At 44.1% G+C, this 25,394-nt stretch overlaps 1 protein-coding gene across 1 annotated transcript; it reads right to left on the bottom strand.

Moving 5' to 3' along the window:
• Positions 1–1,062: 1,062 nt before the first annotated feature.
• Positions 1,063–24,668, bottom strand: LPL (lipoprotein lipase). The gene is made up of 10 exons (XM_035141084.2): positions 24,359–24,668; positions 17,108–17,283; positions 15,327–15,506; positions 14,225–14,336; positions 11,912–12,145; positions 10,237–10,479; positions 8,449–8,569; positions 6,109–6,291; positions 5,190–5,294; positions 1,063–4,176 (listed from the first exon to the last, which is right to left on the bottom strand). Coding segments are annotated over exons 1-10 (1,476 nt in total). The 5' UTR covers positions 24,480–24,668; the 3' UTR covers positions 1,063–4,175.
• Between the last annotated feature and the right edge of the window lie 726 nt (positions 24,669–25,394).

Below are 25,394 nucleotides of genomic sequence, written 5' to 3'. Positions count from 1 at the left end.
TGTTTTACCTCTAGGGGACCAGCAAGGGTTAATTAGTAAGGGAGAGTGAAGAGCCAATAGGAGCTCAGCAGGCAGAAGCAGGGAGGATTTAAGTGAGCGAGTTGAGGGAGAGGGTTAGAATAGAGATAGAGAGGTGAGCTATTGTGCTGAGTCCGAGAGAGAATTAAGAAGGGAATTTCAGAGACAGGAGGATGTTGAGGGAACTAGTAGGAAAGGATAAGTTTAAGCAAATGTACCTGAGAAACTGTGAAGAGTTTATTTGCTTGTGAGAACATCTTAAATAAACTTAATTGTTTGGTTTACTTTTCACCTGACTGAGATCCAATATATGTGTACCAGTACAGTTACTGGTTGGTGGCAGCAAATAAGTATAAAGGCGTGGGAGGCTCTGGGTCAATAGACCGTGAAACGTCCGGGGGCCCTTTGCTGGTTTATCGCGCCACATTGGGCATTCCAGATGGTTCTTTGTTGTGTGATGGGTGCCCCTCACAAACTTGAATTTTTCACATAATTACTGGCAACAAAATGTCAGCCCTCATTCTTCCCAGTTTAATCAACACTGATCTCTTCCATGGAAATTGCAGCATGTTTGTTTGTTTGTTTGTTTAAAACAAAACACCAGCCAGCTGCCAACTACCCATTTGTGATATCCATTTGCAATATTTAGCACACACTTCCACACTGGAAGCAACTCAAATAAGGCCAGCCCCAACCCATTCTGGCACCCGAGGCGAACCACTAAATGGCATTCCTTCACTAGGGCTGTGAGGTGTCTTGGAGGAAGGGGCTGCCAAACAGATGGCCGATCTGACTTCCAAGAAGTGAGCGACACTGTGGCAATGAGTGATGCATTCCTCGGAGGCCAGATCTGCTAAACCCTGTGGATTCTGCTGCCCAAGGCTGTCAACCTCACCTTGCCTCATGACCTAAAAAGTAACTAGTTCTGTGGAGAGGAGTGAGACAGGGACCTTTTTCTGCACCCTTGCCAAATTAAAATTACCTAACACAGAACACCGGTCCTGAACGACCTGCATTGGCTCCCAGTACATTTCCGAGCACAATTCAAAGTGTTGGTGCTGAGCTTTAAAGCCCTAAACAGCCTCGGCACAGTATATCTGAAGGAGCGTCTCCACCCCCCATCATTCAGCCCGGACACTGAAGTCCAGCTCCGTGGGGTCTTCTGGCAGTTCCCTCACTGTGAGAAGCGGTTACATGGAACCAGGCAGAGGGCCTTCTCGGTAGTGGCGCCCGCCCTGTGAAACGTCCTCCCATCAGATGTCAAGGAAATAAACAACTATCTGACTTTTAGAAGACATTTGAAGGCAGCCCTGTTTAGGGAAGTTTTTAATGTTTTATTGTATTTTTAATATTTTGTTGGAAGCTGTCCAGAGTGGCTGGGGAAACCCAGCCAGATGGGTAGAAGGGTTTGAAGGGTTTGGATGGAGCGGAGACGCGAACCTGGTTCCCCAGATTACTGGGTAGGGTATAAATAATTGTGATGGTGGTGGTGGTATTCTTTGATGGATGCCACAACAGTTAATTAATATGAAACTGTTAACAGCATGTAAGGTATGTCCTTAGTGCCAAGTGATTTAAGGCAACACACAAACGTTCTACATAATTTAGCTTCTGGTAGGGATCCTAGGACAATTTGCACCTTATGAACAATTGATTTGAAATACCTTGAAGCAGCAAAGGGCTGATTCCTCCCATGGATTGCCCTAATGTATCACACCAAGTTTTCATTTACTCAATATTTTGCTGGGATTTTATTTATATGAATGGACTGCCCATCCTATTCAGAGAGGGCGTGTTTATGGAGACAGGTTGTTGCTTGCAGACGGGATGAAAGTGTTAATTTCACACATATATTCCAGTGCATTGCTCAATTTCTTTCTGAAAGTATGATCTGTTATAGTTCCCCACCTATTCCAAAGAAAGTCATGCCAGTGGTTTTATTCCAGATTAACTTTTAATGAGCTTTCATATTTCAGTGTAGTACAAAATGGAGATGCGTATTGGGGAGGGGGAAAAGGTTTTTCATTGCAGCATTTTTCATATAATTTTTAGATAATTTCTCATTTAGAAAAATTGGCACTTATTTTTTTAATTATGCATATAGCCGTGATAACTTCAGCAATATATACAAACTAACCTTTTGGCACATATACATACAGGTATTTTACAGATAATAAATAAGAACAGTTAAAGCCTAGTTTTATTTTCTCACATATAAAACACTTTGCCATTTGGTGATCAAATGCTGTTGATATTTATATTTGATTTTGCCTTGAAATGTGCATCTCGTAACACATTTATAGATACTGAACCCTCACTTTTCAGGAATTTGAAAATGGAAGTATGAACTTCCGTCAAGAAGAAACGCTGCCTCATCTTTATAGATCTCCTTCAATACTTAGTTATCAAAATCAGAATTATCCTGCCTAAAAAGAAGGTCACAGAAATCATTTTTGAGCCTGCTAAACTATTATGCATTCTTTTTTAAAAAGAATGTTCTTGAAGGATTCCGTTTCTGTTGTGTTAGACAGGGGTATGCGCATACTGGACTACAGTTTTGTCACCACACAGGATTTTGGTAACAATTTATTTGTGACGTTTTTGCTCAAACAATAAATATTAAATGTCAGATAGCCCCTCGAACAAGAGCTAGAAGGTCAGTACATATATATTTCCAGGTATGCTTTTTCAGGTATCCTCATGAAACAACAGCTTTATGTTTTAACTGAGTTATCGGCTACAAAACTGAAATGACTAGTAAAGTATTCTGAGCAAGCTAGTAAAGACCCCTTTGTTTTATAGCTTGTCCATGTGTCCATGACGTTCTGATTCAAAGGATGTAATGCTTGTGCGTAATCTGAAAGTGTGCATATTCTAAAATTGTGCAATACTGCTTTTTGTTAAAACCAGCGTGATTTCAGACAAACACTCTTTGTTATTCAAGCTTCTGCTGTTCTTCATATTGCTGAGCAACAAAAGAGGATTCATTCCAAAATTTAAGAATACCAGCAGCAAAGAGGTGTTTGTCCTTCATCCTAGTCCTAGGAACAGTGATTGCAGCTGTAACAATTGCTCAAGACTAGGAGTTGCCAAATTGAAATTGATAACGGAAATAGTGTTCCGGCAACGTTTTAACATACTGTTACTCCTTTTTACTACTTGCTTGGTACAGTGCCAGAGGGTGCATATGTTTTTATACAGATGCACTGTATTCTTGTTTAAAAAATGAAGATAGGACATTAAAAAATGCTAGCTTCTTCTCTGGAAAATTTATTATCCTATTTAAAAAGTAAGTGTTCAATAAGTAATGCTTAAGTGTACATAAGTGCTAACCAGCTGCAGAGACTTCACCTTGCAGTCTTTCAGTCATGTTCAGGGTTGAATAAGAAATGTATATAACAGGAATACGTTAAGTGAAAACTCTTTATCTATTGCCCTCCCCCTTTCAAGTGAAATTATTGCCTTTCAGTCAAAGGATGCAACAATGAATGAATGACCTGAATGGAAATTGTCCAGCAAAGTGTCCAAGTGATCATTTTAAAAAAAACTATCAAAACCAAACAAACTCATCAGTTGAAATATCTAGCCTTTAAATAAATAGTTTTGGTTTGTTTTTTCCCCACACACAGTACATTATAAAAAAGTGAGGAACTTTGTAACAAGGCAGTGTGACAATTATGGTAGTTTGCTCTCAATAATGCAACATGAGAGGCTTCCTTAAAAAAAGAACAGTTGGCTAATGTGCGCTCTTTTGCATACTGAGATGAAACAAAAATGCTCTGACCCACATAAGGGCATCCCCATATTTTAAGGCTTCTGCATGCATATCATTTGCTGGATCGGGAATACAGTACGGATTTGAATTCTCGTTGAAAATGTTGTCTATTGCACTGCATTCATTTCAGTTGGGTGTGCATTCAACTGGGCAACCCCAACCGCATTCTGGTGCAACCAGTCTAGAGAGCCTGGGTTGGGCGAGAGTCTCGTAGAGCAACGAAGAAAGTAGACAGCATTGCAGAAGACCGATAAATATTTCAATGGGTTCAGTCCCCGAAAAGCCAACGTACTGGCTCTTTCCCTGAATGGAACTTCTTCATCCACTTGCTATTCTTCGAGGAACTCAAGCGCTGATATTTATTTCGTGACTTGACCTGGTCTCTAAAAAGAAAACAATGGGGTGACAAAGAAGGAGGGACATGAGATCCATGGGCACAGCAAGATTGAACTTGGGGGTGGGGGTGGGAACTGCTGACAGAAGGCAGAAGAGGGGGCAGTTAAAATAGCTTGTCAGCATGAGCCCACCAGGGTTCACTGTTTGGTGGTTTGTGATTTTTTTTTTCTCCCTCAGAAGGCAGAGCATATGTCTGAATTATATCCCATGGGAAGACGCCTGCACACAATCAGAGAGAAGTGTTATGTTTGACTTTCTCTACAATGCCCTAGCAGGTTACGTACAGAACGAGGAAAACCCTGCAGTATGTGCCTTCGGTGGACTAGCGGGTCTAGGCTAGCCCCTTAAATGTTCCCCTGGCACCTCCTTCCCAAAGCCCAGGAAGCTTCTGTCTGGCTTAAGGAGAGGGGCACGCTCCAACGGGTCCAAGAGCCCCCCTCCCCTTTTCCCAAAGCTGGGTAGCTTTGGGAAAGAGGCAGCAGGGCTCCAGCAACCTGTCAGAGGCCTGTCACTTCCTTCCCAAACCCCAGAAAGCTTCTGCCCAGCTTAGGGAAGGAGGCACGATGCTCACACGCACATTGACCCAATCGCTCTCCGTGTGGCACAGCTGGCCCTGTCTCTGAGGTGCAGTCTAGCAAGAGTGCACCACCTGATTCTGCTTATAATGGAACTTGGCTCTTAATCACCATTTAGGAAGAGCAGGCATGGGTTGGATTCTCCAGTTACCTGTGCGGTGGGGCAGAGCTGCTGCACTCAAGACACTTACCTTGCTAACTAACAATGGCTCTGCTGCAGCTTGCCTGAATCAGAGTGAGATGGGGCAGGGCAGTGATGATGTAAGGGCTGTGAGGGCACACCGGCAGAAGTGCTGGATCATGTCCGCCACTGTTCCTGTGCAGTTCCAAACCCACCACTGCCCTGCCCCACCCATTGTGAGAAAGGTGGTTGCAACCCATCACTCATGACAGAGTTCTCAGTGATACAGCTGCAAAGTTCTTACCATGAATCGTGATCAATGGAGTTTTTCCCAAGGCATCTCACAAATTCCACAGCTCCGCCTCCTTTTTTGAGGTAAGAGAATCCATCACGAGAACAGAACACCAACCTGCAGAATACACAGAATATTACCATAGCTCTTTCCCGAAACAGCTATTAATACACTATCCTAAATGCAACGTCTTATCTCTTGTTATTTAATCTGTTTCTTACGCTGGAAAAGTCTTCTGAATAGTGGCATTTTATAATTGGGGGGGGGAGGAGATAGAAGAAATAAATTAACATGTTAACTTATGATGAAATTATACATATGGCACTTTCAATTATTCCAGAAGTTCTGCTTACAAACCAGAAAGGCTTTACGGCATTAAAAATATTGTCCTGATTGGGAGACATTCTAAATTGTCCAGAGAGTGCCAAGTATTCTGCTCACTGAATGAGCTGTTCCTCTCCATCCTCCAGCATCCCCAAAGAAGATTATCACAAGAGTCAGAGGACCCTCAAACAATGTGGGATATGGTGTCGCAGGCTGGTGGCGGTGAGGGGAGTCAGTATCCCTTGCATGAGAAGAACTGCCTTTTGCTTACATGGTGGCACCTCATTGTGCCAAGGTCTCTCTCAACTCTGCTAGTAGAGATGCTTGAACTCAAGTCTGGTGGACCCGTGGAACTCTGATATTGCTGGACTATAAATCCCATGTTCCCTGACTATGGGCCCTGCCTGAACTCATCTGGGTTTCCCGTCCACAGAAAATTTCAGCATACCACTTTCACAGAGAATGGATAGATGGCAGCTAGTCCTAGATGAAAGCAAAATCTGCTGCAAGGTAAATGACTGACTGACAGACAGACAGACAGACAGACACACACACACACACACACACACACACACAATGAGTCATGAGGCACAATCCGTTCTCTTACTTTTTCTGGGTTTCTCCGGCCTTGACTCTGACTTTTTGGATGCCAAACTCAGGGGTACTCCACCAATCGGCCCAGTCGAGAAATGACCCTTTCTCCCACTGGATTTTGACAATGAGCAAGTCCCCAATGTCAACCTCTGTGTATACCAGGAATGAATGGGTTTTGTTTGTGGAGATCTCGGGCCTGTTAAAGAAAATCTATGCTTAGGCAATATACCTCTGGAACCTTATAAGAAATTCAGTTATCTGAGAATGCAGTTGTTTCTTAAATGAGGAAACATGGAAAAGACTAAGGTGAGCTGGCTCATAGGACACAGCACACATCGGATCAAACATGTATGTGTCACTAAATAATCAATTCCACCCACTAGGTCAATACTTATTGTAGCAACCATGCAGGCACACTAGAGCAAAAGTGGGACAGTGGCTTGCAACAGACCTCTGTGCAATTCCAAGCTGAGACAACTCAAAACGAGAGCAAGAAGTAGAGACAGCAGCCCACCACCCATTGTTCCTTACCATAATTAGACCACATCTGCCCACATAATCTCACATGGGAGAAGGAAGTTCAGATTTAATTTTAACTCTCTGGTGGACTTAGGTGCCACTAACTGTCTCGTGACTGTAATCTTTGTACACAAAGATACGATTAGAGGAACTCAGCAATAAAAATTCAGTTATCTATGAGATTAAGTCACAAGACATAAGGGCATAAAAATACAGTTCCAACTGAAACGGAACTCTTCATTTTATTTTATTTTAAAGTGAGTGGGTGGAGATCTGCATGCATAAAGAATAACACATAAGACTTCTACTCATAGCTTTATCATTTACACAACACAACTCCTAAGCAATTTGAAGCTTTTGCCATACCTGGTCAATTGAGTCCCATAATACAGAAAGAGGCAAAGTGATTTTACTCTCTGCCCTGCATAGCTGCTTAGCTCTTTAACTAGTTCTCAAACTGGATAGCTGTCTTTGTATGTGGAAGTGTTTTGAGGCGTGTGTTTTCGACTCAGCCAGACTACAAGATGCAGAGTGAGAAGCGATCTTCTGCATGACTGATTGATTAGAGTCTGCATCTCTCTCTCTCTCTCTCTCTCTCTCTCTCTCTCTCTCTCTCTCTCTCTCTCTCTCTCTCTCTCTGTGTGTGTGTGTGTGTGTGTGTGTGTGTGTATGTACAGAAGTGCCCAAATAAAAAGAGATGAATGATAAGGAGCTGCAAGCCTCTTATGTCCCCCTTTGCACATTTCTCTGAAAGTGGGTGAGGAAACTCATTTCCCCTACTCTGGTACATATTTAAGCTGCTTGAGAGCTACCTCTCACTTTACAAAATAGATCCACATCAGAACCACCTTTATCCCAGTGAAATAGATGGAATTCATTGCCCCGGTCCTGTGGAACACCCTGCTAACAGAGTTTCTGCGCCAAATTTTAAACATCTGCTGGAAACTTTTCTGTTTCACCAGGTGATAAAGGTAATGCAGGTAAGTAAGAGTGCATCCCCCCCACAATGACCTGTGTTAGTTTGTTTGTTTTATTTTAAATGCTTTTAAACATTTCTTGTTTGGTTCTGTGTTTCTATAATTGTTGTAAACCGCTATGGTTTATCTTCATGATACAGCACTATGTTAAATATTTTTTAAAAAGAATTTTAAAAAATTAAGCGGGGCCCCAATCCATTACTCAATGCTTGCCTTGTATAACCTATATACATGCAGGTGTCAATTCTTAACAGGCATGGCTGACATTCAGCCAATTAGGGCTGGCCAATATGTCACCCCAAACCAGATTGAAGTCCATATTGTGATATCAGTTTCATAGTTTTTGACCTGGCAATATATTTCGAATCATTATGTCTGTTAAGGCTGGGCGATATATCGTCCAAAACCAGTTTCAAGCCCATATTGTGACATCGGTTTCTTAATTTTTGACCTGGGAATATATTGGAAATTATGTTGTGTTATGCATGCCATGCAAAAAACACAATGTGGGGAAAACCGTTAAGCCAACCACTGTCTCTAAATAGATCCATCCTTATTTCAGACATCATGGTATATTGGTATGTGGCAATGTTTAGCTGGTTATATATCACAATGTTGAAAACCAGCTCCAACCTTGTTCCTGACATTGCCCAGATATTGCTTAGCCCTACAGGCAATATGTGAGCCTTCTGAATGCATTTGTGGATGCATGCACAAATTAAAGGAAAATGGAAATTTTCTGCTGAAATTTCTGAAGTCTAAACTATATCCCAAAGTGCTTTCCCCCCTTCCCAGATTCCATACATTTAACATTTTTCTACTACACAAAATAAATGCAGTTGTTTGTCAATACTCACAGTGAAATCGCAATATTCTCACTTTCATCCTTAGTGCCATAGAAAGAGAGACGGAATTGCTGGTCTTTCTTGGTTGTATTCACCTTTGCGAAAAAATGGATCTTGACTTGATAATGAAAGACTAAGCAACAAAAAGAGAGACAAAAGCAACAAATGAAAAACCTAAATTCAATTCTTTTTAATTATCTTGAGCAGGGTTCAGCAAACTTTTTCAGCAGACCCATTGTCCCTCAGACCTTGTGGGGGGTCAGACTATATTTTGGGGAGGGGGGAAACAAAAACAAAAAACCAAATTCCTATGACCCACAAATAACCCAGAGATGCATTTTAAATAAAAGCACACATTCTACTTGTGTAAAAACACCAGGCAGGCCCCACAAATAACCCAGAGATGTATTTTAAATAAAAGGACACATTCTACTCATGTAAAAACACACTGATTCCTGGACCATCCACAGGCCGGGTTTAGAAGGCGATTGGGCCAGACCCTTCCCCCGAGCCTTAGTTTGCCTACCCATGATCTTGAGTTAGAAGCCACTACTTTTATTCAAGCATATCAATACAGTACTTCTGTATCCAAGTCACAAAGTCAGTTCTGTAAGATTTACTTCACTATCCTTTAACAAAAGATCATAAAATCCATTGATAACCACCTTCTGTAGGATGTCATGAAAAGGTGGGGTATAAATTTAACAAATAAATAAATTTATACCCAATCATATAATTTTATCTGATTATCTGATATCTGCAAACAATATCTGATATCTGATATTTGCATTGTGACTGGATTCTCACCAATAATGGAATCAATTAACAATGTCAATCAATCAATCAATTTATTGTGCATAACCAAAGGCCTTTACAGCTGAGGGCAAGAAATGGCTTTCCTCTGAAATCTCATGACATACCCTATAAAAATTTACAGGATAAAATTTTAAATTTAGGGAGCATTAACATGTCTGGAACTGAGCTTCTTAGCTGCCAGAGCAAAGTGTGTCATCTGTAAATCTTTATCAGAGTTTGACTGTCACTTCCCTGGGGGATTTGGCTTTATATTGTATAGAGGGGTAAAATTAGCAGGTAGCACATGATATCCTGAACCTGATTGCATCCATAAATGCATTTGCTTTCCATATTGGGAATTCCCAGGTATCTCCCCTCTAAGTATGCTGAGGACATCTTTTGGAACCTTAGTTCAACAAATGTCCTATTCAGTCGCAGGAAAGTCAGTTTCTCAAGGTCTTGAATGGTTGATCTTAACTTGGGGGTACCAGACAAAGTAATGGGCAGCTATAATGGATGCTCTATCTTGATTGGCATTCTGGTCAAAGATCCAATTTCTAAGGCCATGCAAACTCAGGGCCAAATATTTCTCCATTTGGAGATTGTAAGCCCTAAACTTATTGTGTGACACTTTTGCACCCAGCCACTTGTTTTTAGTTGCTCTAACCAGAAGAACTTAGTAGGCATTTAGTCTGTGCCAGTATCTGAGGTAGGCTAGATGGATTCCAGGTGTTATCGAGAGGAGACCCAACTCAGTTCTGAGGTGGGCCACTAGCGAAATTAACAATGTCAGATCCAGACAAAACTGCTGGTACGGCCACATCCTGCTTCTCTCCTCACTCGGGAAAGGAGAGGCATGATTCATGTGGAAGGTTCCTGCACAAGCTCCTTTGAATTAGTACCTATGCAAGAGAACTACCAGGCTTTTCCATCATTCTCTTTAAATTATTTATATTCACACACACAAAAACCAAATATTAGAATAGAGAAAGTCACCACTTTTACCTTTATAAGGCATTTGACTTCGAGTCTTCAGATACATCTTGGTGCCCCTCTTGCTTCTCACTCTGTTGGCTTTGTAGCCTAAATTGTTGCAGCGGTTCTTTCTGCAGCTCAAGCAGAGCCCTTTGTCAAACGCTTCTTTTGAGTTGCAGCGATAGGCCATGATTGGTTTTTCCTCGTACAAGAGGGAGTCGATGAAGAGGTGAATGGAGCGTTCATGGGAGCATTTCAGCAGCTGATCTGCATCTTTTAAGGAAAAGGAAGAAATTATGTAACGAGTGAGCAGCTTACAGGTGTGCGTCCTTTGTTAAATAACATAATTCAATATACGCAGGTGCAGTAAATGGCCTCCGGTTTTGACTTTTTGGAGGCCAAAATTAATAAGTTTTAATCACGCAGATCTCCCGCCCGCCTGCCCCCCAAAATAGTTTCTCCTCGATGCTGCTTTCTCAGTGCTAATCCTCGGGCCCTCACTTTAGCTGCCACTTCTTTGCCCTCTCTGAATTCATCACATCAGTCATTACATCCAATCAGTGACAGATCTACATTCAGGAGGCCTTGAAGTTTGAACTGTTATGGGGGCCAGTTTGTAACCAGTAACAAGGTCTGGGTAAGCAACTGTAATCTCCTTCAATGGTGTTGTTCACAACAGCCTTTAAAACACCTGTGCTGCTTATCCTCAGACTTTGGGGTTGTTGAAAGCCTATACAGTGGTCCCTCAACTTACGAATGACTCGACATCCGTAGGTTTCAACTTACGAACGGGACAAATGGCCGCACGCTTACGAATTTTTCTACATCCGAATGGAAACCGTTGGCAGCTTAAAATGCGGTTTCCTCAACTTACGAATTTTTCCGAATACTTTTTTTCCTATGGGAAGCCGCGTTTCTACTTACGAGCTTTTCGACCTACGAATGTGCATTCGGAACGGATTAAGTTCTTAAGTCAAGGGACCACTATAGTTGATTAAAGGGACCCCTGACCATTAGGTCCAGTCGCGACCGACTCTGGGGTTGTGGCACTCATCTCGCTTTACTGGCCAAGGGAGCCGGCGTACAGCTTCCGGGTCATGTGGCCAGTATGACTAAGGTGCTTCTGGCGAACCAGAGTAGCACAAGGAAATGCCGCTTACCTTCCCACAGGAGCGGTACCCATATATCTACTTGCACTTTGATGTGCTTTCGAACTTCTAGGTTGGCAGAAGCAGGGACTGAGCAACGGGAGCTCACCCCGTTATGGGGATTCGAACTGCCAACCTTCTGCTCGGCAAGCCCTAGGCTCTGTGGTTTAACCCACAGCGCCACCTGCATTGATTAATTAGTTGATTAAACTATCATAAATTAAAAACGAGTGTTTCTGACACATTTAAGGATGATGCATTCTGTGACACTGTTGATTGTATTTTACTTGTAAAATATTGTGGGTCAAGTCCCTATTTGCAGTGGATATACTGGACCTAGCCATCCAGTATAAAAATAAGCAGCTCTCTAATGCATAACACCTCTGGAGAATATTGAGTGTTGTCTTAACCATTCATCCACTGCATCTCTTGAATTCCCCAGCTGAGAATTGAATTTTTCAGGAGGATGTAATGTTCAGTAGCACATACAAACGCAAGTAACCACTAGCGTTCAGTCATATTTATGCCTTCATTAACAATCAGACTTGAAAACTCACCTTGAAGTCCTCCTTCTGCAATCAGGAGCAGGGCTTGCGCGACGTTGCAACCAGGTTGGAAGATACCTCCATTAGGGTAGATATCAACATGCCCAACAGGCTTCTGTATTCCAATGCTGCGATCTGGGGACCCCCTTGTGAAAGTGTGCAAGACATCGACAAAGACAGCGTCATCTGGGGAAAGGCGTACGGATGCCTCAGCATATTCAAAGTTAGGGCCAGCGGGATCTAAACCTTAGGAGGGAAGAAAACTGTTAAGTACGATGCTTTTGTACGGCACATTGTCTAAAACGGAGCTTCCCAAACTTTTCATGTTGGTGATACCCGTTTTTTTTAAGACATGCATCATTTCACAACACAGTCATTCAGTTTTACTAGCAAACCAGAAGTTAAACTAACCCCTTTCCGGCCCCAGGAGGAGTGCAAGGAGTGTTCACATGACACACCTACACACTGCAGCGGGCACACTAATGTGTCGCAACACACAATTTGGAAAACTCTGGTCTAAAAGAATAAATATTAGTGGTAGAGTCCATAGGCCGGATTCACCTAACCTTGCATTCTAGCAGAAGCCAGTGCAAGGTCTCCCGCTAGCACAACGGGCCTTTGAAAATTCACTCTAGAGCAGGTACCCCCCAAACTCGGCCCTCCAGATGTTTAGGGACCACAACTCCCATCATCCCTAGCTAACAGGACCAGTGGTCAGGGGTGATGGGAATTGTAGTCCCAAAACATCTGGAGGGCCGGGTTTTGGAATGCCTGCTCTAGAGGATTACAAGAACCCCAGTGGGAGGACAGGGGAGTTTTGTTTTAGCAGGCAAGCAGAAATACTTGTACCAGTGGATTGGTGTAACACTGAATTTCTCCACATTTCTCATTCAGTTCAATGGCAAAATTCCCACCGATATAAATAGATCTCAACTGCACCTTCTGTTTTCCATTGTGTAAATGTCACAGACCATAGTTTGGGCTTTCCTCATACATTCTACGTATATTCACTTCCACGCAAGCAGCATGGCATCTAAACTTTATTGCCTGAAACACTCACTGAATTAGTGGTTTTAAAAGATTTAGCTGTATTCAGAAAAATGAGAAATAAATGTCTTGAAACATCAATGCTTCTTCTCATAGATAGATAGATAGATAGATAGATAGATAGATAGATAGATAGATAGATAAAGATAGATAGATGATAGATAGATAGATAGATAGATAGATAGATATTAAAGCAAAGATGTAACAAAGACAAACATTGTGACAAAATGAATTATCCTCAGAAGAAAATCAGGAAAGGGTCGTTAAAATGTCACATAAAGGCATTACAACCTTTCTGAAATGGGAAGTAGTGCTAATAGTTATAGGATTCTGTTATAATAATAATAATAATTTATTTATACCCTGCCCATCCAGCTGGGTTTCCCCAGTCATTCTGGGCGGCTCCCAACAGGATATTAAAATATCAAATATTTAATATCAAATATTAAAAACTTCCCTAAACAGGGCTGCCTTCAAATGTCTTCTAAAAGTCAGATAGTTGTTTATTTCCTTGATATCTGATGGGAGGGTGTTCCACAAGGCAGGTGCCACCACCGAGAAGGCCCTCTGCCTGGTTCCCTGTAACCTCACTTCTCGCAATGAGGGAACCACCAGAAGGCCCTCAGAGCTGGACCTCAGGGTCCAGGCAAAACAACGGGGGTGGAAACGCTGCTTCACGTATACTGTGCCGAGGCTGTTTAGGGCTTTAAAGGTCAGCACCAACACTTTGAATTATGCTCAGAAACATACTGGGAGCCAATGTAGGTCTTTCCTACATTGTACATGAATTGCATAACTTGTTTTCTGAAGGTCTCTAATTGCTAAGACATTGTTAAAATCCAAATTAAGTGCTATTCTGATTATTCAACAGATCAAGATGCCAGTTTTACACCGAATAAAGATACCAAGCTACAAACCTCACTGAAATCAATAATGACACAGAACAAAGGGTTTCAGTATAGTATATTTGCTTTTTTAAGAAGGTAGGTACACAGTACCTGCACGGAATCATTGAAGGGGGACAGCGGCACGTTATAAAATATGCTTTATTTTCAGTACAATCCTTACACTGTACCACTGTTACCGATATAATTAAATTCCAGATTCTCACATAAAAGCTTTCCCCCCCCTTTTTTTATTAAAGGTTTTCTTGGTTTACAAAGATATGTGCAATGTCTCGCATTACGTTTTTACAAATCAGTTTACATTTGTAACATGGAAGCAACCAAGGCATTCAACCTTTTCTTTTCTAACTCAATGGCATCAATATTTGCTTACCGGTAATTCTGTTAATCTTATTAGTGGTCAGACTCCCAGCGATGCCAGCAGCATGGGCACCAAGGCTGTATCCCAGCAAATGGACTTTATTCAGTGAGTAACTGAATTGCTCCTATGAAAAAAAATCATTTTAGAAAGATTAAGCTCTAAATCTATAGTTTTTTTATCTTGCTTGACAATGAACAGCCGATGAACTGTGACAGGGGCCAGCCTGGCACTTGGGCTGCCCCAGACCACACACACCATCCCAAGTCATGCCCAGCACTGCTTTGCACCTTCATTTGAGGGCTTTTGCCTGCCTGGAATGGGTCCTTGAACTCTTGCCTGCTTGGATGGAGGTTGGAGAACAGTGTGTGTGTGTGTGTGTGTGTGTGTGTGTGTGTGTGTGTGTGTAGATACCAACCTACAGTACAAAGGTAAAGTTCACATTGACTGCTATGCCCACTTTTGCTTCCGGTGCTTCCCAGCAACAGGGATGAAGCTCCCAGAAGGTGGCCTATACAAGAACGTGGCCCTCACCCCTGATTTAGACCAAAAATACTACAGCAGGAAGCCTACCACAAACTTACTCAACTTGCACTAGAGCAGGGTACAACTCCCATCATATCTAGCCAGCAAGACCAGTGGTCAGGGATGATGGGAGTTGTAGTCCAAAAACAGCTGGAGACCCAAGGTTGGGGGACACTGCACTGGAGCATGGCTACTATTCATATATCCACGAGACTAAGAGACAATCTACGCACGAAAAAAGGACAAAGAGGTGCAATCCTTGCCAAAGTGTACCGCTTCGAGCTGCAGCTTGGATTCTCAGATGTTCTTCCATATTAAAAATCCAGAAATCCAATAGGACGGAAAGAAGGTTCTCCAGCCTGGCCTTCTGTCCAGTATGTAATAGTCTATATGCAGGACATTCCCTCCATTGGGAGAATATTTAAACATGTAATTGCCCCACCTGTGGCCCCATGTGGCACACTTCAACAAGAGATGCATCGCTAGATTTCGCTGACTGCATAGCTATGCTTTAATATATAGCGTTTGCAGTACATATTCTACACCTTTAACCTTCCTTGAATGTAATCTAAAATGGAATGCAACTGCTTACCTCCAGCCAGTCAACAAACTTGGCAACATCTTCTCCCACCTCCTTTGTGTAGGCAGCAGAATCTGGATAATGTAAGCTGGCTCGAGCCAGCCAATCGACGACAATAACATTTGAGTCAGGTTCCCTTTGATACAGAGCCTTTACCAGCTTGGGGACCCAGCTCTCGTACATGCCAGTCACCTGCAAGACAGGAAGAGAAACCACATTATTCTGTCTCAAACTGTCACAGGGACCCCCCAAACCAAGGAAGCAGTGTATGAACACACAAGATTAACACAATTTCCAAAGCTTTCCAGTGTGGGAACGTAAAGGGAAAGCATGTTTGGCTAGGGAATTATATCACAGCAGCATCTAAGGTATATTTTAGGCGGGTGGGAATCACTGAGGGCAGGTTTCAGCAGTATTAGTATAGTAAGTAAGTAAATAAACTTTACTGTACTAGCCAAATGCCATGACAAAACCATAGAAAAGAAATATAGAGCTGTATATAAAAAAACAGCCACTGCCTGAACCACCAGAATGCAGATGCACACTTAGATTGGGGGCTCCATGCAGAATACACAATTTTCCAATTTAGACCTATTATTAGTATAGTGAACACACACAAAATTCCCTGTCACAAGATGTGATGATCAGTTGTAAACCTAGATGGCTTTAAATAAGAATACAAGACTCTGCCCGTCTAGTCCAGCGTCCTGTTCTCACAATTGCCAACCTGTTCTCTCACTGCCTGTGCAAAGCCTGCAAGCGAGACCTGAGCACAAGGTCTGCCCACCTGCAATTCCCAGCAACTGTCATTCGGAGACACAACATGAAAATCTACCTAAACGGAACTGGACACACTTACGAAGGATAAGTCTACTATTCACCATGAAAGCTAAATGGAAACTCAATGTACAGAGGCAATATATCCCTTGAATATTGCTGGAGTCAAACAAGAACAATGCCCTCGTCTTAATGCCCTGCTTATTTAAGGACCAGGGCTAGTACTGGGAACCTCCAGTTCCATATTGGGCCCTGACAAGTGATGCGGCTTAGAACATCTTCCCAGCAATGAAGTATTCTCAAGCTCTGGGTGGCCCTGCCTTATTGGGCCCTCCTGAATCTGAAAGCCTTCCCTGTTTGGGCTAGGACACTACCTAAATAGTAAGGTCTTCCGACAGTGGTGTGTTTCTTTTGTGCCCTCGGTTCCCGACTTCGCCCCTTAGCCCTGACTCTCAGGCTCTTGACTCTCCTCTGGCAGCTGCCTGCAGATCACCCGTGACAGCTTCTTGGCTTCCAGAAGTATCTGGCTGGCCAATGGTGGAAACAGAATGATGGACTAGACCAGTGCTTCCCAACCTTGGGTCTCCAGCTGTTTTGGGGCTACAATTCCCATCACCCCTTACCACTGGTCTTGCTAGCTAGGGGTGATGGGAGTTGTAGTCCCCAAAACAGCTGGAGAACCAAGTTTGGGAGACCCTGCACTAGACTGGCCCTAGCTTTCTCACTGAACTCTGCTGCTCTTATTTTGCTAAAGGTATGACACAGTTATTTTTTAAGCTTAATATCGTGTTTGCTGCAAATTACATATAAACACACATACACACAATATGTATTTCTAAGACTTTTTAACACTAAATGGAGCTCAGAAAGCTATCTGCCACCCAGAATTGTGACAACTATTTGAAGTGGTATAGCATATGAGAATGATACAGAAAATTCGCTAATAGACTCTATTCAAACCACTCTGAATCAGAAGGTAACTGTGAAGCACCAGGTGAACTGCAACCCCCCCTTACCGTCCATCCATGTATAACCACAAAGGTTTTACTGGTGTGATTGAAGTTGCACTGCGCTACACTGGTTTCCTGGCCAGGAACTATGAGGCAGGTGTCTTCATCAGGTTTCCCAGGTGTCCTTAAAGAAAATTTGCTCTCAATGCCATTGAAGTCCCTCTTTTTGTCCGTAGTGCTCCCTAATGTGAAAACAAAACATTGAAACATTGAAATGACTTAAAAGGACAGGAATGCCAGCACATAACGTGGCCGTTCTGCATTGCACACACAGCCTGTGTGGCCATAGTTCTCTTGAAGGGTCTTCCTTGAGGATGGTATGGAGGGTGGTGGACCCCTGCCCATTCTAGGCTGCTGGCAAGCCCAATGCCCACAGCTATCATTGCTTTAGCAGCTGTATTAGCAGCTAAAGAGACAGGTGGGCCATCCTGTTTCTGATCCCTAGCTACGATGGAATTCAGAATGTAAATCATTTGCCGCACAAAGAAAACACATACTACTATAATTTAAAAATATATCACATTACCAATGGTTTTTTTTCTTAGCTCAGCCTTGCAAGTTAATTCACAAACACTAGTAACCTATCTGCATGTGTGTGCATATACACAACACAGTTCACGAAACACAGTTTATGAAAGCTATCCTGTCTTGTGTGCCTGGCTATCTATAAACCCTACCATCATCAAATATTTTACTTTACAGTTATACCTCGGGTTACAGACACTTCAGGTTGCGTCCCGCGCCGAACCTGTTTCGGCACTCGCCTATGCGCAGAAGCACTGAATCGCAACCCGCATGTGCGCAGACACGGCGCTTCAGGTTGCGAACGTGCCTCCCGCATGGATCACGTTCGCAACCCGAGCGTCCACTGTACTTGAATCAAGACATTTAGCCTTCACTAGCAGCTTCCACCTTGCTCTTTAACAAAAGGGGCAGACCATGTATTTTGCAGTGAAGATTGGTTAATTTTAACATTAAGCATGGTCTAATCTCAGAATGAGTTCTTTGCTGAATAGGCAGTTCTTACTTGGTCTGCTTCTACCTATCAAATATTTATTCACCTTTTCATAACATAGCAAACGTCGGCAGCACAGCTGCCTTGTTTATCTGTGTATACACACAAAAATATTCAACTGACAGGTTTTCCCACTGAAATCACGAATGTTGAGCTGGAATTATTTTTATTTTTATTATTATTATTATTATTATTATTATTATTATTATTATTATTATTATTATACCGCCCTACACCTGGAGGTCTCAGGGTGATTCAGCCGATCATATCCAAGTAGGCGAATGGTCCCTCTAACAGTTATATGTTTAATACCCTAAGCTCTAGGTGAAGAAATGCCAGCATTTTCAAAGGGTGTATTCTCATTTAAAAGTTAAGCATGCATATATTTGCAAAATGAGTCCAGCACCATATTCCTTGGGTTGAAATCAGTAGGACTTTTGTCTCACTGGCTTCTATGCATTGGTGCCAGGAAGGCTAAAAGGTGTGTGTAGTGGAAGGGAAGTAAAGGAAGCAATTAAACTCATTTATTTTTGTGGAAATTATCCTCAAGACTTTGGAATCTGTGACTCTTTGGCTCCCCTGCCTCTGAAGGAAAATATTTTAGTATGGCTGGGATTACACACACCATATTGTGCATTTATTAGAACTAAATAAATTTTAGAATGATTTTTTTCCCATTTGTTTATTTTACATAATGCCGTTCACCCTGCCCTTTCAAGAGAAATACATTTTATATCTTCAGTCCTAGGTCAATAATTTTGGTGCAGGCAGGCAGGCATTCCCAGGTTTATGCTGTTTAATGGTACAGGGTTTTGTTTTGTTTTACGCTGACTGGTGCTAGTTCATATTACCACTTATGATATTTTATGGCAGCTTTCGCACCTCATTGTTCTCAGTCTCAAGTTCTACTCACAGTGTCCTTGCAAAACAAATGCTGTGTCTCCTCAACCTATTGCCAGATCTTAAGTACATCTTTAGGTTTATCACAGATTGCTAAATAATAAATATTCATTTTACCCACTAAGAAAAGGAAATTCATAGTTGTGTAGGTCTTAAGCTGCTCCACTAAGTGATGAATCAACAGACTTCTGGATGAAATAAAAAAAGCTTTCAACTACGGTATACAGAATACATACAGGAAACCCCATAATAGACTTCTGGTCATGAAAGGTTCTTGTTCCAAACAGGAACACAAAGAAGAACACCCTGTCTGTATTTTATTCACACCTTTGCATTTCAATATTTAGCTACTCTACAACTCCAGTAAGTTCATATAATTTCATAAACACAAACCTTTTTACTAGTTTGTACCTAGCAAGACATCTTGGCATGAAAAACCAAGCTTATTTCATTTGAATTGCTGCCTGCCAGCTAAGTGTACATAGCATACACATTAATCAGTAACTGCCTTTATGCAGTATATGACTGTTATTAAGATTTCTATAGCACCTTTGAAGAGCTCAAATAAATATGAACTGTCTAGACCAACTAACAGTCTATACACCCTAGAACAGAGCTTTCCAAACTGTGAGTTGCGGCATGTTAGCGTGTTGGCTGCAGTGTGCAGGTGTGTTGCGTAAACGCTCCCCGTGCTCCTCCCGGGGTTGGTGGAAAGGGGTAAGTTTAACCTCTGGTTTTCTAGTAAAACTGAATTACAGTACTGTGTTGCGAAATGATGCGAAATGTGTGTCACCCACATGAAAAGTTTGGAAAGCTCTGCTCTAGAATAACAGAATTCGCCAAGCAAGTAAAGTACAATTACTTATAGTAGGAATGCTAGAAACCATCAAAAGCAGGACGCAACACCAACACATCACTTGCATTAAAATTCTTATTTTATTGCTGCAATTTGTAATGCCGACAATTTGGAGGCCTAATCAAAACCTCCAATCAGGGAGGGAGTTAGTGTTTTCCAATGAGCCCCACACTCGCCACATGGCGCTTCATTAGCCACTAAAAATGCTAGTTTAAAATCAGGGAAAGAGTGGGCTCTATAAAACACTGCAACCATCATTCATATCGGCTGAGCACAGAAGGAGAGCATTTATTGAACTTTGTGCACAAAAGTGTTGCAATTTACACAAACAACAGTACCATACTTAAAATTTGCAACTACTGTACAGTGGTGCCTCGCTTAACGAATGCCCTGCAAGACGAAATTTTCGCTTAATGAAAGGATTTTTCGAGTGGAGGTTGCCTCGCTAGACAAATTCGTTTTATGAAAAATTTGTCTAGCAAATCGCGGTTTCCCATAGGCATGCATTGAAATTCAATTAATGCGTTCCTATGGGCAAAAATAAATAAATTTTTAAAAATTCAATGCATTCCTATGGGATTCACTAGACGAATTTTTTGTTATAAGAAATGACCCGTGGAACGAATTAAATTCATCTAGCAAGGCACCACTGTATCAGCATTTACACAAACAGTGTATTCCGGAAACTACTACTACAGATAAGAAGCTGGCAATTCAGCTGTTAACTGACATCAATGTTATGTTAAGTTATTGGTCACAAACTTTCTATAACAATTCACACTAAAATGAAGCTTTGCCAAGTTCCTTTGAAGTAGTTATTATTTTCCCTATTATGGAAATAGGGAAAGTATATATTAAATAAGCTACATTATTCACTTCCTGCAGTGTAACTCACTGACTTTATGATCTAACACACTATGAAGGGCACAAAAAAGATGCTGTAATCAATGGCTGGCAAGTGGTATGTTGTAAACAGCTTCACTGATTAGAAACAAAAGCCCACCGACTGGCACCCAATGGTGAACTAGAGGCCAAGCCTAATCTTTGAGAAATGGGTGTTTAACTTGGTTGCAAGTGAGGTATTTTGCAAGGGGGGATTAAGAAAATCTTTGGGAGTTTCATGCTTGACTAAAGAGTTCTCCTTGTCATTCTTTTCATTTTCTGCATTTTAGCTATGTATGCTTTCAGAGCATAGCACAGAACATTTCAAGCTGATGCTGTGTGGTCCTGTTCTGCCCAGTATAGACTGGTGGCCTAAACTTTTGCTGGTGAAGTATGCAGGACTTAACTGTACAGTGGGACCTTTGGTTTAAGAACAGTCCAATTTAAGAACAATTTGGCTTACATACTCCACAAAACAGGAAATAGTGTCCTGGTTTGAGAACTTTACCTCGGTCTAAGAATGGAATCCGAACTGTGGAAGGGCACCGGCGGCGGGAGGCCTCATTAGAGAAAGAGCACCTCGGTTTAAGAACAGACTTCTGGAACTGATTAAGTTTGTAAACCAAGGTACCACTGTATGGCCAAATGTCCGCTGCCCTCAATGCCCTCTAGATCTACAATGCTGATCTATTATGCTGGCCTCCCAGCTGGCAGTGGTACAGCACAGGTATGCTTGCACTGTGTTTGAATCCACTGTAGTAACTTCTGGAATGGAGCTGCTACCTTACACATGCAAAATAAATGTGAATGGTTCCCCCCCAAAAAAAATATATATATAAAGAGGTCTGAGCAGGACATGCATGCTAGCGTTATTCACAGAGCAGCATGAGACAGAAACTCTGAAAGAATCCACATGTGCTCAAAATTATTGCCCACTTCACATGCCATGGTAAGTCAGAATTTGGTTTGCCATTCCCATGCAAATATGCTGCATCTCGGAGGAGAATTTCCCTCTGTTTTGTTCCTTCCCTGGCTTATTATGTCAGTATGGCACAGCATACTGTTCTCGAAGCTACGAACATGAGTTTGACCAAACTGCGGGAGGCAGTGGAAGACAGGAGTGCCTGGCATGCTATGGTCTATGGGGTCACGAAGAGTCGGACACAACTAAACGATGAAACAACATGGCACAGCAACTAAGCCAAGGTTTGGTTTTGAGTGTTGTGTGAACCCAGGATCATGGGTTAAAGCAAGCAAGCAAGCAAGCAAGCAAGCAAGCATGTTAAGCAAGCATGTTAAGCAAGCAAACTGTAAAATGAACCTTGGCTTCAGAATATGTGAAGCTAGGGAAGGCAGAACTGCTGTTTCTACCCATCACAAATCTGTTAAAAGCACATGAGTCCTGCCATTTTGCTCATGCAGCCATAAGACTGGAATAATGCACAACATATGAAAATTGGAATGCGGTCACAGGGTGACTAATCTGTTATAGGCCTGAATACTGAACACTAACTTACCAGATGGTAACTTGCTATGTACAGTCGTGAAGGGTGCTTCTAAAAAGCAACAAATAGGTGCTTTCTCTGGACAAGCAACTCTGGACTTTCAACAACTCTAGCAACTCCTACTTAACACTTTTAAACAACAACAACATCCCCAAGGAGCCCAATGGGGTGGTGGTAGTCAGTGAAAGTAATTTACTAGGAGCATATATACCAGAAAACAAGGACTACATCTTGCAGACAGAAAACATGCAGTGTGCACAGTGCGATTAGAGAAGCCCTTTGGTAACCCTTTGCCAAGTTTTGTGTGAGGAGCGGAAAGGAGAATTTTAGGCACTGTCCATCTATCCCCCTTGAACTGCAAATCTAGTGTAGGCCAATATCTCTTCCACCCTTTCAGCTTTCTTCCCAGCTCTCTAAGGGTTGCATCTGGAGATAGGGTGGGTGGGTGGACTATTTGGGCCTCCAATATACAAAAAACAAACACGGGTGCCTGAGGATCAGAAGACTGACTTCCAAAGGGCTGCTTGGATTCGCACCCTGTGGAGACCCAAACGCCCGGGAAGCAGCGCTTTTCCCTTCCCTTCTCTCTCTGGTTACTACAAAACTTTCCACAGATACTTCCTCCCCCCTCCCTCCCTCGAGTGGCGCTTTCATCCTCCAGGGAGCATCCCAGCCAGGCTTTCCCCGGCACGAAAGCTGGAGCCGAGGCGGCAGCCGCTCTCCCTCCGCACGATCCCTTCCTCCTTCCTTCCCTGCCTGCACCGGCTCCCAGCAGCCCTTGAACCAGGGTGACCTTGGCCCACGTTCCAGGCATTCCTGGGCTCGCGAGCGGAGGAGTTACTAGCGGTCACCACCAGCAGCCGTCAGCCGGCGGGCCCCTTCCCCGCCCAACACACTCCTCCGGAGCGCGCGGTGCCGGAGGAGAGCCGCCCTGCCCACTCCTGACGCGGCGCTGCCGTCTGCCGACACGAGGAAGGGCGGCAGGCAACAAAAACAAGGAAGCGTACAAAAGCAGCCGAGGGGCGGGAAAGAAGCAGCTCGCGCTTCGTGGGCACGCGCCTTGCAGCGTGCGCGCCCCGAGCCACGGAACCTGCGGCGCCCCGACGTGCACGCCGAGCCCCACAAACCCTTCGCCTCAGCTCAGCGCGCTTTTCCTTTTCGGCTCAAGTTCAGCAGGGCGTCGAGCTGTGGCACCATAACCGCGTCAAGCCGCGGCGCACGCGTTCCCAAACTTCTTAATGTATCCTAACCCGCCGCCACTCCCATTCCTTTCGCCCTTCCAATCTGGGGTCTTCTTCTTCCCCTCTCTCCCCCCCTTCCGCGGCGCCTCACATTTCCCCGCCAAGACGCACAAAACTGCCGCGCCATGATCCAACCGGCAGGCCCTTCACTTAAGGGCGCCTCATCACCAAGAAGCCCTAGCGGGCGGAGCAGGTTCACCACCAAAAGGCACACCTGCTTCTTGCGCAGTCCCGGAAAGGCGGCAAAAACTAAATCGCCTCATCCCGCGCGCGCCGGACGCGTGGTTGGATTGCTTGCGTAAACGCGGATTGTGCTACAAGCGCTTACAGGGTTCCCCGCGCTTCCGCGTATACCTTTCCCTACCATCCTCAGGTATGAACTTCTCCGAACACCCCCCCCTCCCCGTTTGACACTTGCACCGTCCCTGGATGCCGGAGGCGCCCATGCACTCAAACTTGGGAGCCAAGTCCCCTGACGTCGGCGCGCATTACTTCGGAGTGAGCATGCCCAGTGAACTCGCCCTGACTGCCGCCCTGACTGCCGCCCTTCCAGACCCACCGCAAAAATTGGCGCCCGCTTCTGACTGAGTGACCAGCGCCTTATTCTCGCGCTCCAGGCGCCCGCTTGTCGTCCCCCCGCCCTCTTCGCCCCTCAGCCTCTTCCGCGGGTTCCCTTCCACTCCGCCAGCTCGACGCGTCTACCTGCTACTACTGCTCGTCCTCCCGCCACCCCAAAGCCGGTGTGGGCGCCGCGCCGCGCTCCTTCTCTCTCGCCAAGCCTAGCCAGGTTCGCTTCGCAGAGCGCTCGCTGGTCGCGTGGCCGCCTTGCTCTCTGGGCGCGAGCGGGTCTGCACTTACTTGGGACCGAGGTGGTGCGGGCGGCGCCGGCGTTGCTGCTCGGGGCGCCGGGCTCGGAGGAGACAGCGACGAGGCAGTGGCTCCAAAGGCACAGGGTTGCCAGCAGCGCGCGCCTGTCCATGGCTCCGGAGACCGGGGTAGCAGAGGCCGGGGTAGAAGCTCCGCGAGCGCAAGGTGGCGGGCGCCGTCCGTGCGGGAAAGTTTTTCCCTCAAGTTCCGCCGTGCGAAGGCGAGGAGGATTCGAAGGGTGCCCTCGGAATGGCACGAAGGCAAGATACTCGCGCTTGCCCCCCACCCAGACCAAGCCGGCGCTTTATAGAAATATGCAAATGAAGCTCGGCACCTATTGGTTCGAGGAGGGGAGGAGGGGCCCGACCCTTGGCTGGGCAAGGCGCGCGCGAGGAAGGCTTCCCTCAAACAGTTCTGCAAGGCTCGCTTCCTTTGGCGCAGCAGAGCTTGCTTTGAGCTGAGAAGGCAGTGGGCGGAGGAATGCCTTGCAAGCCCGAAACTTAAAGGGGGGGGGCTGCAAATGCGCGGAAGGAAACCACTGGGGAATTGAATTAAGATGCTCAAGTGTCTCCCCGTCCCCGAAGTCGCAACGTGGATATAGGAAACTCCTTGCTAAATCAGACCTGGTGGGGGAGACTCATGAGTGGGACCAGACGGACTGGTTTAGTTTCCCACCTGATATCTGGAACCCCACTGTGTTCAGGCCAGGGGAATTTCTGTCTGGGGGAGTTTGCGCAGGGTTGCAGCCTTAGTCCCGCAAAGGTGTGGGGGGGGGGCAAATGCAATACCTGCATCCATCGGACTCACACTGCACATGACAGGAGTTAGGGGCAAGGATTTCTAATGCAGTCCCTATTGCTAACCAATATGAAAATGACACACACACACCCAAGAAAACCCCACCCTCTGCTGAAATGAAGAAAAATGGAGATGAATTTTCTGGAACACGGTTTTTGTTAAGAAAGGGACAGGAGATCTCTTTTCTGTTCTCCTACTCCAATATGGAGCTCAGAATTTTGTAAATGTG

The sequence above is a fragment of the Zootoca vivipara genome, chromosome 16 (genome assembly GCF_963506605.1).
Source record: "Zootoca vivipara chromosome 16, rZooViv1.1, whole genome shotgun sequence".
Lineage (NCBI taxonomy): Eukaryota > Metazoa > Chordata > Lepidosauria > Squamata > Lacertidae > Zootoca > Zootoca vivipara.
Note: the sequence above shows the minus strand (reverse complement) of the source record. Positions and strands in the feature narration are given on the sequence as shown.